This window comes from Saccopteryx leptura, chromosome 5 (assembly GCF_036850995.1).
Source record: "Saccopteryx leptura isolate mSacLep1 chromosome 5, mSacLep1_pri_phased_curated, whole genome shotgun sequence".
Lineage (NCBI taxonomy): Eukaryota > Metazoa > Chordata > Mammalia > Chiroptera > Emballonuridae > Saccopteryx > Saccopteryx leptura.
Window position 1 is genome coordinate 174099883 of NC_089507.1, and position 15422 is coordinate 174115304.

Consider the following 15422-nt stretch of genomic DNA (forward strand, 5'->3'; position numbering starts at 1 on the left):
AGCGACATGCATGAATCTTCAGAGAATTATGCTGAATGAAAAATTTAATTCGTGTTACATATTATATTATTTAATTTATATAAAATAGTTGAAATAGCAAAACAGTGGAAACATAGAACACATTGTAGTTGTGAGAGGCTCAGAAGGAGTGGGGATGGAAGAATTAGATGCGGCTGTCCCAAAGAGGCAACGTTCAGAATCCCTGCGGTTACAGGAAGTCCTGAGTCTTGCCGTTATCAATGTCAATATTCCAGATGTGGTATTGTACTATATAGCCCTTCAAGATCTTAGCTTTGGGAGAAACTGGGAAATGGATACATGGCATTGCTCTGTATTATTTTTTACACCTACATGTGAATTTACAAAATTCCCAAATAAAACTTTTATTTAAAAATTAACTAAAATGTCTAAAATGGGAAAGATAAAAAATACCAAGTATGGACAAAAATATAGATCCATGGCTCTCACCCAGTATCACAGAGATGGTAATCGGTGCCACAACTTGTTAACTATTTGCCAAGTGTCTATAAAGCTAAAATTAAACGATTAGTAATTCTGCTTCCAGATACAAAGCCACCAGAGACGTGCTCACCTCTGCCTACACGACCTGCACTATGACGTTCCTGGAAGTCTCATCTGTAATAGACGAACATGGAACAATTCAGATGCCCGTCACAGGAGAACAGATAAACTAGCAACAGTGTGCTATACAGCAAGACAATAAACACTCAACATCCACATGAAACAAACATGAATTGTGCAGGTGAATTGTTGGGCTAAAGAAGTCAAACTCCAGAAAGCGCATATGTATGGTCCATATACATAGATTGTAAGGACATCAGTGACATGACAAGCACATTGGGGCACAGAGGGGGTGATATCACTGGTTACATGACTGTATTTGGTTTATTCACATCAAGCTCAACCCTGGATTTTGTACTTTTCTATAAGTATTTTACAGGGCAAAAAATTTAAAACCCCAATCAGGTAAAAATCCATTGAAACAGCAGTATTGCGTGTTATTTTCTAGGGAGGAAAAGTAGAACTTCCTGGTCCACTCCCACCAACCGTTTACTCAATGTGACCACTGCACACCAAGTGCAGGAGCACAGGATGTGCCACTGAGCATCTGGGCAGAAACCTGCTGCCCGTGCCCTGTCCCTTCTCAGCCTCACAGCTTTGGAGCCTTCCATCTAAGAAACACCTCCACCTGGGACTTCCACCGACCTCATGGTTGTTCCTTGTCTACTCACTTAAAACTCCTTAAAGTAATTTTTCTTAGAAGAGGATGTTCCATCCTCTCAAAGTTGTGTATAGGCAAGTCGTTAATTCATGTACCAATATGGGCTGAGGGCCTGCCACGTGCTGCAATGCCCAGATGCAGGAAAGATGAATAAGATGACGCCCATGTCCTTGAGACACACAGAGCTGGTAAGAAACACCACAGGCTCCACATGCAGATTATCAGAGAGGAGGGAGGCCCGTGGGCTGTGGGATCATGACGGCTGTGGGATCATGATGGTTGACATGCGACAGCCTGCAAAAGTCTGGGGTGAGTCATCAGGGTGGGTCTTGAGAATTGATGGGTGCTTGAGAAGGCCATGCTAGGCAGCATGACCTACCAGCATGGACTTAGAGGTTCCAGAACATACCGTGTGCTGGCAGAACAGGACCAGGTGGCACGTAGAAGTAGAGCTGGAGAGTGGGAGTGGGAACACCCCGGCGTGCCCAGCTCAGGGGACACAGCCTTAAGATCACTGAGGTTCTAGAAAGGTGTACAACAGGGAAAATAAACTGGTCTGCTTGGGCTATCACAGCAAAATACCAGAGACCGGGTGACTTAACAATAGAAACATATTTTCCCTGGAGGCTGGAAAGTCCAAGATCAAGTTCTGATAGGGTTTGGTTTCTGTTGAGAACACACTTTCAGGCTTGCAAATGGCTGTCTTCTTGTTGTGTCCTCACATGGCAGAGAGAGTGGTGTCCGATGCCTCTAATCATAAGGACACTAATTATCTTGAACGAAGGCCCCAACCTCATGACCTTAGTTCACTTCAACTATTTCCTTAGAGGCTTCATCTCCAAATATACCCATCCTGTATATGTAATACAGAAATATAATATATATATATTTCATAGTGTAATAATAATAATAATAATAATAATAATAATGATAGGTTAGAAGTTCAACATATGAATTTTGGGGAACACAAACATTCAATCCATAACAAAAGCATGGTCAGATTTGCTGTTGGAGACTGCTGAGCATCAAGTGGGAAGAGTGACTTCCAGGGCCACCACAGTGACCAGGTAGAGGTAGACTACCAATGTCAGAGGTAGCCAGCTTCTGGCACAGAGCAGGCAGGGTTCCAAAGACAAGAGGTACGTGTATCAAAAAGACTAGAAGATCAACTAAACGTGGGGAATAATGAAGAGGGAAATGTCCACAGTTACTCTGTGTCCCCTGGATCAATGTGGGTGGGAACAACCCCATCAGCCGGGACCAGAAAGATGCAGCTTCCTGCCCATGAGCCATGGAGGCAGGGGCTCTCATCACTGCGCCACATCATCCAGAAGAAGGCTTGTTTCTGCAGAGGAGACAAGGGGGTTGCTGGCTCTGTGGTCGTCTCCTGGCAGTTCATGGGCAGCTTACTGATCGCCAGGAGTGTCCATCTGTTTTCACAACCTTGCGCGTCATTGCTATTGTCCCTTTTTACAGACCAGGAAACAGAGGCAGAGTCTAAGTTTCTTGCTTAAGGTAGGAAGTGAGGCCAGGATTCTGACTCCAGGGTTGGCTTCTAGATGATGCACAGCAGAAGAGAAAGGGCTAGAGAATGAAATCAAGGAGTGGTCAGAAAACTAAGGAGCTCCAGGAAAAAAATCACAGGAAGGGCAAGGCTGGAGAAGGCTTCAGATAAGGAGTCAAAGCAATTGCAAAGCAAACTCCAAACAGGCACGGAGCAGGGCAAGTTGATGTTAGAGGGAGGAGGGGACTGAGGATCTTAGAGGAGAGATCAAGGCAGCAAATTGAGGATTTCAACCTTTACTATTCTGTCTTCTTTCTTCAAAGGATCCTTCTGGCATCATGTGCTTGGATATGGCCCAGTCTATTTTTCCTTTTGTATACAATAATATGAACAAAGCCACTTTAAAATGGAGCTGAAGATGCTATCCAGAAGAACTGCCTTGCACATCTAATACCTCAAAACTTGGAATGTGAAAACAGGGCAAAATGACCTTTGGACTGAACTTAGGGCAAAGAACCATTTGCAGAGATCACCAGAAAGCAGTTATGATTACTGGGCTGAGATTTAAAACATTATTTAGAATTAATATCACCATGTTAGCTTATCTGCACCAATGGAAATGCCTTCCTTCTATTGATGTAATTGTTCCTCCTCTCATAAATACTCATTGCTTTTGTCTCTCAACTGGAACAGTATTTGGACTTTTGCCTGAATTAATGATTCCAGAATAGCTATTCTTATCAATCTCAATAAATGCTCATTGCCTCTCATTTTAAAAGGCCTTTTATTTTCCAGTTAACACTTTCCATCTGAACATGAAATGAAGCTTCCTGCTGAAGAGGCTGCTGCCCAGTACTCCAGGCCGGAGCAAGGGACCCAAGGGCAACCTTTTCACTCACAGCCAAAGCCTGCTGCCTCTCACATCCTTCTCTCAGGCTCTGCCCCTCCCTGCCCCGAGAATTGCTCCTTAAGGATTCCTGGCCTTGAGCTGAAGCCAGAAGTTACAGGCGCCATCCTTACAGGACACAGGCACAGAGCATCTGGGTGAAGTAAGACAGTGGGTTCCAGGCCTGGTGCAGCCAGAGTGGTGCATTTCATAAACAACTGGTAAGTTTCCAAAGACTGACGGATGGGACTTGACTGCATTTCTGCTTAGTTCAATCAATCCCAAACCCAGTAAGAAGTACCAGTTTACACAGCCTCCAAAGATAGAACCGATTCAAACCCAGACGGTGGGGGAGGTGCCTCAGTGCTTCCACTTTAAGGCACTGTGTTGTGGAAATCAGAATGCAACCATAGAGACTTGTCAGTCTAGCTTAGAAGAAGGATCTGATTAGTAAGGGGGAGGAACCAACACAAGCCCATAAAATTTCAAAAAAACCGATTGGTTGGCTTAAAAAAAAACAACCTAGTTCTTCCCAGTCCAAAAATATAAATACGAGTTTAACCAAGATCCTGTCCTTTTACCTGGCACTCTCCCTTCCTGTTTGGACAAACTACTAGCTGATTTACTCCCAAGCTGTGTGGCTGGCAGCCAGATGGTCCCCCAAGTACAAGCTTTGAGGAGTGCCTGGACTGGACTGAGCTTTGATATGGGCTAAACCATGGCACAGAGTATCTGGACTTTGGTCTTTACACTGGGCTTAACAAAGACAAGGCTGGGATTATTTTCTTTGTGGGACAGATGAAAATAAGACACAAAAGCTGTGAGTAACCTTCTGTTTTGACCCTGAATAAATCTTACTACCACAGCCTAAGCTTCTCTAAATGTGGGTCCTATAAAACCTTTTTATGTGACATCACACAGGAACCACACCACCAGCATCATCTGGCACCCAGTGTGTGGCAGGAGAAGCAGTCACTGTTGATAAGAATCCTGACCTTGTGCTCCTACCTGAGTGGGGACATTGAACAGTCTCTTCAATTGTTCTTCTCTTACCACTTATTGGACTTTTTGTTTCCTTCTCCTCTCTCCTACTTCCCTGAGTCCCACGTTCATGGATGAGGATCTAGTAGCCTTGAATCATTGAAACATTATCTAGCAACCAGAGCAGCCTCCACTGGAGCAAGTGGGGCCAACATTACACTACCCCGCCCAGTGCCACTGTCTGTGCAGTAGCCCCTGATTCAGACCCGGCACACTGGGTTGGCTCCCAGTGGCTCAATAGGCTAGGAGTTGTCTAATGTAGATTTTACTCCTGGCGCACAAGAATGCATGCAGCTGCAAGTGCTCAGGGAAATAGCCCAGGGGTATCTCATAGCTGCTGCCAGGCCCAGCCAAGTTGTATGCCATGTGGGCATATGCACATAGCTCTACCCTCCCTCGTCTCCCTGCCTCTGCCACTTGGGACTGGAGCCATGGCACTGGGTGATCGAAGCTGTGAGTCCATCACATACGCGCAGTTCTCACAGTTTGAATGCAGAGAAGCTGCTAGCTGCTGTGCTCCGGGCTCAGCTCTAAGCACAGCTGCTTATCTGCATCCAGGGCATGCAGGCTCTGCAGGCCCACAATGACTGAACAGCCCCAGAATGCAAACACACAGCAATGAGAAGGTAATACTTTTAAAGGAAATCTCTATAGCAGTGGTCCCCAACCTTTTTTGGGCCACGGACTGGTTTAATGTCAGAAAATATTTTCACAGACCAGCCTTTAGGGTGGGATGGATAAATGTATCACGTCACCTAGTCAAGCGTCAAGAGTGAGTTTTAGACAGATGTAACAGAGGGAATCTGGTCATTTTTAAAAATAAAACATCGGGCCCTGGCCAGTTGGCTCAGCGGTAGAGCATCGGCCTGGTGTGCGGGGGACCCGGGTTCGATTCCCAGCCAGGGCACATAGGAGAAGCGCCCATTTGCTTCTCCACCCCCCCCCCTCCTTCCTCTCTGTCTCTCTCTTCCCATCCCGCAGCCAAGGCTCCATTGGAGCAGGGATGGCCCGGGCGCTGGGGATGGCTCCTTGGCCTCTGCCCCAGGTGCTGAAGTGGCTCTGGTCGCGGCAGAGCGACGCCCCGGAGGGGCAGAGCATCGCCTCCTGGTGGGCAGAGCATCACCCCTGGTGGGCGTGCCGGGTGGATCCCGGTCGGGCGCATGCGGGAATCTGTCTGGCTGTCTCTCCCCGTTTCCAGCTTCAAAAAATAAATAAATAAATAAAAATAAAACATCGTTCAGACTTAAATATAAATAAAACAGAAATAATGTAAGTTATTTATTCTTTCTATGCGGACCGGTACCGATCCACGGCCCGGGGGTTGGGGACCACTGCTCTACAGAACTAAACTAATTTAGAGACTGACTAAAAATTAACTTTTGCACCCTTCTATACCAGGGGTACCTGGCATTTTATAATCTTTCTAAAGGAGGCTGACAGGGTTTGCCCCCAGGTTCACTGATGATGACCTCTGTCTAGCTGGCCTAGCCAATCTTCAAGATGGCTTAAGGGGGTAGGTCCCTCCCTCCTAGGGGGGACTGCTCCCTCCACTAGGCCTCTTGAGGGAATGGAACTGGAGAGCTGGGATTATGAAAGGTGGGGCAGCAGTTCAGCAGCCCAACTATCAAAGGCTTTGTCTGGTCCAACCAGCAGCTCCCTCCAGCCACGGACTTGGAACCTCTAAATTTCTAGGTACCAGGGGGGAGGAATAGAGCATAGACTGTCTTGTAAAATCCAAGACTTTGGTCTAGCTGTCGTAATTTAATAGGAAATGCTCAGGTTTCTCCAGCTGCCACTGTTTGTGACATTAGTTTCTTTCTACTAAAAGCCATCCTAACACAGGGGAAATGGGATCTTTAGAGATCCTGGAATATACTAAATATGTTTGCTCACAAGGCCTACACGGGTACCTTTGGCCTCATTGTAGGACATAGACTGTGTGGAAGTCTTCAGAAGGCCTTCACCACCATTGGGAGTTGGGTAAGGAATGGGTTCCGAGAATGCAGGGTCGGCAAAGAGGTCGTGTTATTCCCTAGGCACTTGACCACGCAGACGCATAGCTAGGGAAGCTTGGGGATGCCCATATCTTAACCTTTAGCTACCAACTTCCTCCAGGAAAGAAAGTTTCTCTCTCCCCCTCCACATTCACAAATTCAAACCCCGAACCCCAAATGCCACCTGCTCTTCTGCCCTTGCACATCTCAGCACTGGGTAAATGTTTGGAGCTGGACCTCCTCCACCCCTACAGGAAGCATCAGGAGGGCCTGATGGATCTCCCAAGCTCACGTGCCATTTATAATGTTGGAACTGAGCAAAGGCTCCAGATTTGCGAAACTGACAAAAGCATGCAGCTTATAGAAAGCAAAACCTTAACCATCTACTCAAATCAATTCAGCCAATTTCAGCTGTGAGTTTTGCTTTATAACACCTGTCTCCTAAAAGTATGCCTCTGAAAAGTGTGTGTTTGCCAATTTAAAGAATGCTAATTGCTTACTTCTTAGCTGGCTAATGCAGAGTTGCAGCATGATCCTTTTTACTGTTACAGGGCCAAGGATTTTCCTTTCGCTTTATATTTTTCTCCCTACCTGATCCCTTCAGAATTTGGCAATTCTTTATGCATAAGTCAATGGCAATACGTTCCTTTGCATAACTCCATTAAGAATCAGTTCTCTTGAAATAGAACACATAAGGCCAGTTTCCAATTATGGTTTAATTTAACCAAGATTTTGCCTGGAATGTCATGTCTGAAGGAGACATGCCTGGATTTTGGATGTCACTAGACAGCCTTAACAAATTGAGATTGACTTTCAAAGCTGATAAATGCCCACCGAATAGCCTGATACCTTGTTTACCCACGTAGTTCATGGCAGTCTTTCCAGGTAAGGAACCAGGGTTGATCTCCTGAAAGGGGACAAGGAAGAAACCTCAAGATATTTTGGGAACCTCAGGAAACTGAGGATTCTACTGAAACCTAGAGGTACTGCAGGCAAAGCCTGATGGCAGCTGTGGGGCGTGGCTTCTTCACCCTGAGGGGCTGGTAAAACTCAGCCTAAACATTCCTTTCAAGAGTCCAGCAAAGCAGATTTAAAGAGTATATGCAATGAACTGCTGATCTCGGTGTGCTTAGGCAAATAATCAAGCAAAATAAAAACTGGACTTAGTACAGTTTCTTTAATAAAAATAAAGATGATTTTAGGGAGAAAAATTATGTCTTAATAGAAAATCATAATGCCCCAAAGTGAATATTGGATTCTAGTTCAGTTAATTACCCTCGAAGGTTGCTTCTTAACTAAGACTTTTTTCTAAGGCTGTGTCTGTATACACTATACAGAATTTACGTAAGCAGCTGATGACATCATCAAAGATGTTGAAATTGCGGGCAAAGGAATCTGTAAGATTGTAACTGCTTGCTTTTATTCCAGCAAAAGCGTTGCACCTGGAAGTCTTCTTAACTGAGTCGTACAGACACAGAAACTGGGTTATGATTTGCTGTGTTTATTAACCTTTGTGTTTTTTATTCTATTTCCATAAGATGTTCTCTCATTACTTATTTACCTGATTGCGCATTCATACAGTACAGACTTCACTTTGGAAGCTCATCTGCATTGCTGTCTCTTGGAATGAGACTCAACGGTTTGGTTGGGTTGATTTTGTCAAGACTGGATGGTTGAGTTGATAAAGTATAAAACAAACTATTGGCTTCACTTGAAACTGCTTCCCCTTTTCTGCCCAAGTGATGAGGATGGAAAAGGCCTGCTTTAGGGAATGATCATAAAATGTTCCCCTTAGCGTGATGTAATGTGGCATACCTTTGCCCAGGGAAGCCACCTCTCCATCCTAATCCGGAACACGGTAAAATTAGTCCCATCCTCCACCACCTAGTTTTTACCTCTCACCAGACTTTTAGTTGCTATAGGTTTTCCTCAATTTTTTTGACCGTGTCTCTTAACTTTATTTAAATTTGTCACCTCTGTAATACAAGAATTTCAGCTTGTCTGGCATTGCCAACTGCTAGACACCCATATGCCACCTTCAAAGGACAGTGCCTTGAATCAAGTCTCTTTCCCTCTTTCCTCCCTCCTTCTTTAACAAATAGGAAGCATCTGAGCCTGGGGGTAGGCAGGACTGCACCCCTTTACAGCTGAAACAACTGCAGAAGGTGATACCTTCATCCATTTACCCTTGTAAGATTACAAAGGGCCCAGGGGCTTCAGGGGTAAATGTTAAGGTAGGCAGGTAGCTAAATATTTATGGGAAAAGAGAGCAAAGGGAGTTGGACCTTAGATTTTATGAAACTTGGAAAGCCCACTTCAGTAAGAAGCTGCAGCATTCCATTTGGCTTAATTTGCTAGAAGGCTATATAGCCTTGGTGGGCTCATTTGCATACTCCAGGAGCCCATTGAACCCTCGGCCTTCAGGACTCAATCCCTGGAGTGATTAAGAAGAACAAGTTTTTCCAAGTCCCCAGAGTACAACCAATTCAAATCCGGACTATGGGGAAGCGCCTCAGTGCTTCCTCTTGACTGTGTGTGCTTTGGAAGCCAGCATGGCGACCAAAGAAGCCTGTCTGTGTAGCTTAGAAAAAGGATCTGATTGGTAAGTGGGAAAAACCAATAGAAGCCCACAAAATATCTGTAATTTTTTATTCATTCATTTATAGAACAAATATTAGAGCACCAACAATATGTCAAGCATTTGAAGCTTCCTGCTGGGATTAAATAATACCTAATACATGTGATTAAATATTTAACAGTTACAATGTTATTTTTAAAGTTGAAATAATAGTTTAATTTTAATAGTATGTATGAAAAAGCATGTTTTTATAATGTGAAGGGTACAATTACACATAGTAAAAATATAACTGATTTACTTATGGGCTGAATATCATAGTAACAAGTGGGTCAAACCATCTGAGAATGCAGGGAAAATACGTATAAATAGCTAGGTGTTTTGTTTTAGTTTTGTTTGGTTCCTATTTTTTTTTTTTAGAAATTAAATTTATTAAAGTCACATTGATCAATAAAAGCCCATGAAGTTTTTTCTTTTAATTTTTATTTTATTTATTCATTTCAGAGAGGAGAGACAGAGAGAGAGAGAGAGAGAGAGAGAGAGAGAGGAGGTAGGAGGAGCAGGAAGCATCAACTCCCATATGTGCCTTGACCAGGCAAGCCCTGGGTTTCAAACCAGCAACCTCAGCATTCCAGGTAAATGCTTTATCCATTGCGCCACCACAGGTCAGGCAAAACCCATGAAGTTTTAAAGTAACTGACTGGTTTGCTTAAAGGAAAGCTAGTCCTTTCTAGCCTGAAGATATGAACATGGACGTAATAGAGATCTAGTCCTTTCTCTTTCTCACTGCCTTCCTGCTTAGAAATGCAGCTAGCCCCAGTTGCTCCCATGCTGTGTGAGCTGGCAGCTGAACAGTCTCCCATGGACAGGCTTTGAACAATACCTGGACTGGACTGAACTTTGATATGGGCTAACCCATGGTGCAGAGTATTGGATTTTGTTCTTTTTTTTTATTATTCATTTTAGAAAGAAGAGAGAGTGTGAAAAAGAGAGAAGGGGCATTGGAGGAGGAAGCATCAACTCCTATACGTGCTTTGACCAGGCAAGCCCAGGGTTTCAACAAACCAGCGACTTCAGCATTCTAGGTTGACACTTTATCCACTGCACCACCCAGGTCAGGCCAATTTCTTCTTCTTGTATATGACTGCTATGGGTAGGACTTCCAGACCTATGCTGAGCAACATCTTCAAGTTTATTCCACTTGATTGACAGTAATAATTTTGGCAGCGACTGTGGGAAATTCTCTCTGCAATCTTGCCGCAAAGTCCAAATGAGATCCATTTCATTCTCACACAGTTGAGACAAGGGATCCCTGTCCAAAATTTCCTTCAGTACAGCAAGAAATTTTTTTCCACCCCAACTTGATACATTAGCACTATCGCTGCTTGTAATCTCAGCTGCCTTTTTGATAATCTTATCAAAGGGAGGGTAATAATAAGGTTGTTTTTTATTCTCTGGGAATTTGATATGCAAAGCTGTTGCATTTTCAGTATATGGATTTGTTTGAACAGTTCCCATTGGATTCAATATTTCTTCAAGTTCATCAGGAAATGAAGACCAGCTGTGCAATATTATGTCACCAGATCTCAACTGTCCTTTAAAGTAAAAAACCATCGTATTTACCCATGCTACAGGATAATGCACTTTCCCAGATTTCCTGATGGTCTGATATTTAGAGGCATTAATTGTTTTAGTTGATTTCTTCGTTTTCACTTTATCTAAAACTGCATAAATAGCAAAACATAATCTTGCCATTCGTGGCAGGTCACAAGTATTAATATCAAATTCCAGTGGTTCATTCCAAATATGATTGTTTTTCCCTGATATCTCAGAGCTGACGATGGTTTTACACAGGAGTTCAGTACCATGAAAAAGGCCAGCCCTGACATAAACTTTTCCAGTTTCTTCTGTGTTAAGTTTATTTCCCTTAACCAAGACAATTTGGAAAGGGTTGTTATTTCCCCAAACATGAGAAATAATCCGCTTCTTTGGTGGTAAAGGGAAAGGAAGGTCAGATGAATTCCTATTTATGGCAGCCTCTATGGCATTCATTTCCTCTTCATACATCTTTTTGATCTTGCAACATTCCACAAGTATAAAATGGGGCAAGGTCCTGTTCATTACACAGTTCCAGATATACTGAAACTGGATTAGTGGATAATCACCAAACACATATTCAACTCTTCCACTGATTTGCAACACATAGTCATAGGGGCTAACTTCATCTTCTTTCCCATGAAGAGTCAAACGTTTTTGAATTGCCAATTCATTTATTTTGATAGGATTCATATTCAGAGATACTTGAAAACGAAACACATCCTGACAATTTTCAAAATGAACAGCCACAATGAGCTTTTCTCCATAAAGTTTATCTTCTAAGTTTTCAAGGACAGACGGTTCATGCTCTGGTGGATATGTCTGCTTTAGCCAGTCAATCCAAGACAATCCCATGAGTGACTGAATCTTTTCCTCACTGAATTTGTGCATTTTTATTCAGAATTCATTCACTTCAGAATCCTTCAAGGCATCAAATTCATGCAGACCTTTTCCTATAAGGACTCCAATTTTTGAGTCTAATTTCTCCCCTGGATCACAACTTCTTTTTTTTTTTTCTGTATTTTTCTGAAGCCGGAAACGGGGAGAGACAGTCAGACTCCCGCATGCGCCTGACCAGGATCCACCCGGCACACCCACCAGGGGGCGATGCTCTGCCCATCTGGGGCGTTGCTCTGCTCCTCCGGGGCATCGCTCTGTTGCGACCAGAGCCACTCTAGGGCCTGGGGCAGAGGCCAAGGAGCCATCCCTAGCGCCCGGGCCATCTTTGCTCCAATGGAGCCTCGGCTGCGGGAGGGGAAGAGACAGAGAGGAAAGAGAGGGGGAGGGGTGGAGAAGCAGATGGGTGCTTCTCCTGTGTGCCCTGGCCGGGAATCGAACCCGGGACTTCTGCACGCCAGGCCGACGCTCTACCACTGAGCCAACCGGCCAGGGCTGGATCACAACTTCTTGTCACTAATTTGAGAACTGGAAGAAAAGGCCTGACATCACAGAGTCTTCTTGTTTCATCTTCAAGCTCCTCATATACAGCAGTTTGATTCACACATGCGAACATATAGGAGTCAATTTCCATAAGGAGGTTAAACATTGGGTAATTATGAATCTGCTTCCATAACATCTGTTTAATGTAAGAAATGGTAGCTTCACGAGGAACCTCCAACTGGATATAAATCCCAGTGGGCAAAAGGAAATCCACAGGTATGGAACCATCAGATGCTATCTGCGAATCCACTGCCCAGATGTCAAGGATGTCTTGAAATGGAAGCCCCTACTTCAGTCTTTCAGGAAAATAGATGGCATTACTTTTTTTTTTTTTTTTTTTTTTTTTGTACTTTTCTGAAGCTGGAAACAGGGAGGCAGTCAGACAGACTCCCGCATGCGCCCGACCGGGATCCACCCGGCACGCCCACCAGGGGGCGATGCTATGTCGTGACCAGAGCCACTCTAGCGCCTGGGGCAGAGGCCAAGAAGCCATCCCCAGCGCCCGGGCCATCTTTGCTCCAATGGAGCCTTGGCTGCAGGAGGGGAAGAGAGAGACAGAGAGGAAGGAGAGGGGGAGGGGTGGAGAAGCAGATGGGAGCCTCTCCTGTGTGCCCTGGCCGGGAATCGAACCCGGGACTTCTGTACGCCAGGCCGACGCTCTACCACTGAGCCAACTGGCCAGGGGCATTACTTATCTTTTAAAAGTGACGTTTTCATGGAAGACTTTTTCAGATTAGAAGATACACTGCCTGGTGCGCCGCCGCCGCCGCCGGCTCCAAGCTCCGGATGCGTGGTCAGCAGCCCAGAACACCGCACTGTCCAGCTGCGACGCTCCCATCCCACTCCTCTCAGTCACCTCCTCCGCCCCACGTGGCTCCACAGCATCTCGCCACCCACTACCACGGCCGGTTTTGGTGCCGCCGCCGCTGCCACCGCACCGACCGATGGATGGATTTTGTTCTTTATACTTACTGAGCTTAATGCAAACAACATTGAACTTTTTTCTCAGTGGGACAGACAAAAGTGAAATATGGAATATCTGTAAAGAACTATTTCAACTTCAAATAAACCTTACTGCAACAGCCTAAGCTTCTCTAAATGCAAGTTCTGTAACATGCCTTTTATGTGACAGCACACAAGAACCACAGTTCAGCCTGACCAGGCGGTGGCGCAGTGGACAGAGTGTCGGACTGGGATGCAGGATACCCAGATTCGAGACCCTGAGGTCACCAGCTTGAGTGCGGGCTCATCTGGTTTGAGCAAAGCTCACCAGCTTGGACAGAAGGTCGCTGGCTTGAGCAAGGGGTTACTTGGTCAGCTGTAGCCCCATGGTCAAGGCACATATGAGAGAGCAATCAATGAACAACTAAGGTGTCACAATGAAAAACTGATGATTGATGCTTTTCATCTCTCTCGTTCCTGTCTGTCTGTCCCTATCTGTCCCTCTCTCTAACTCTCTCTCTCTGTCTCTGTAAAAACAAAACAAAACAAAAAAAACAAACCCACACTTCACCAGCATCAGGCAGGGCTCTTTCCAGGAGTATGTAGTATGAAGCCAGTCTACAAGAGCAGTTTTGTGCAAAGTCCGTCTAAAACCACTGAGTGTGTGATCTCACACTGAAAGTATTTTTGCTTCTGTCTTTATTTTATCTTGTATTTATTTGTCAAATACTGAAAAACAAAAAAAAGTAAACACTACCATAATCCTAGCATGCCCACATTGGGAAGCACATTCAGAGGGCGTGTCCCTTCCCAGGAGCACATTTACTTTCCTTTCCTTGCAGCCTTCAGCACATGAAGAAATACCGTTACTGAAATCGTAACCCTTTACTCAGAGAGAACCTGTCCTATTGACATTCCCACAGCAGGAGCATTCGTTTTCCCAAGAGGCCTTAGCTGGGGCCCCATCACCCAACATTGTTTTTGTTGGGTGGTTTTGTACCCACTTCCTTTAAGTGGGTAGACCAGATGGCCTCCTCACACCCTGTGCAAGCTGTGAAGTCCATACAGTTGCTTCCTTAAATACAGAGAGTGACAGAAATATTGCTGATAGGCTGGCTATTACACCCTCCTGGAGCCACTGCACCACCTGTGCAGAGTCTGAGAAGCCAGAAGCCTCACAGGAGGGAAAACCTGTGCTTAGGAAGGTCATCCTGGTGATTTCTTTGTACAAACATGTAGGAATACACAAAATCTCTTCATTAGAATCAGGTCTTTTCATTCATCCATAATGATTTGACATTCTAATCCAGGGGAGTCGACCTTTTTGTACCTACCGCCCACTTTTGTATCTCTGTTCATAGTAAAATTTTCTAACCACCCACCAGTTCCACAGTAATGGTGATTTATAAAGTAGGGAAATAACTTTACTTTATAAAATTTATAAAGCAGAGTTACAGCAAGTTAAAGTATATAATAATAATTACTTACCAAGTACTTTATGTCAGATTTTCGCTAAGTTTGGCAGAATAAACCTTTATAAAACAACTTACTATAGTTAAAGCTATCTTTTTATTTATACTTTGGTTGCTCTGCTACCACCCACCATGAAAGTTGGAACGCCCACTAGTGGGCGGTAGGGACCAGGTTGGCTAACACTGTTCTAATCCATTACTTGCTATATAACCAACAATTTATTTCCCTTCTCCGGGATCCAATTGCCTTTTAAGAAAATTGAAATCAAGTTGAAGAACTTCTAAACTTTTATTTTGAGCAGTAGATTAGAAACTCTTTTTTCAGAACAGTGCCTCCTCCCAGGACAACCACTCTCTTCTAGTCAATGGAACCATCTAGGGCAGTGTGGAGACAGTGCTCAGAAAGCAAAGCAATGTCAGCATCCACCCAATTTCAAGTGTAGGCACCTGCTTCCCCCACACCACCTATACATTGTTTTCCTAAAAAGTGACCACAGGTGACCACAACAGTCACAGCTCAGTGGTTTTTGCCTGCCAGGCTTTATTCTCTCCATGCTACCAGTATTTCTCCCCCTGACATTCATGCTTGTGGACTTAGGGCAGCCTGGTGTTCAGAGTCTCACCAAATCATCCTCCCTAGTCAGTGGTCCTGCTTATATCACTTCCTAGGACATTGGCAAGCTTGGTGCTGATACGTATATGATAGGCTTCAACAAAGTGATCATGTTG

General features: G+C 44.5%; 1 protein-coding gene across 1 annotated transcript; it reads right to left on the reverse strand.

The window, feature by feature from the left end:
- Positions 1-2450: 2450 nt before the first annotated feature.
- LOC136406610 (phosphatidylinositol 4,5-bisphosphate 3-kinase catalytic subunit beta isoform-like) lies at positions 2451-11839 on the reverse strand. The gene is made up of 2 exons (XM_066386588.1): positions 10412-11839; positions 2451-2709 (listed from the first exon to the last, which is right to left on the reverse strand). Exons 1-2 carry the CDS (start codon positions 11728-11730, stop codon positions 2451-2453), a joined length of 1578 nt encoding a protein of 525 aa, XP_066242685.1. The 5' UTR covers positions 11731-11839.
- Positions 11840-15422: the final 3583 nt, after the last annotated feature.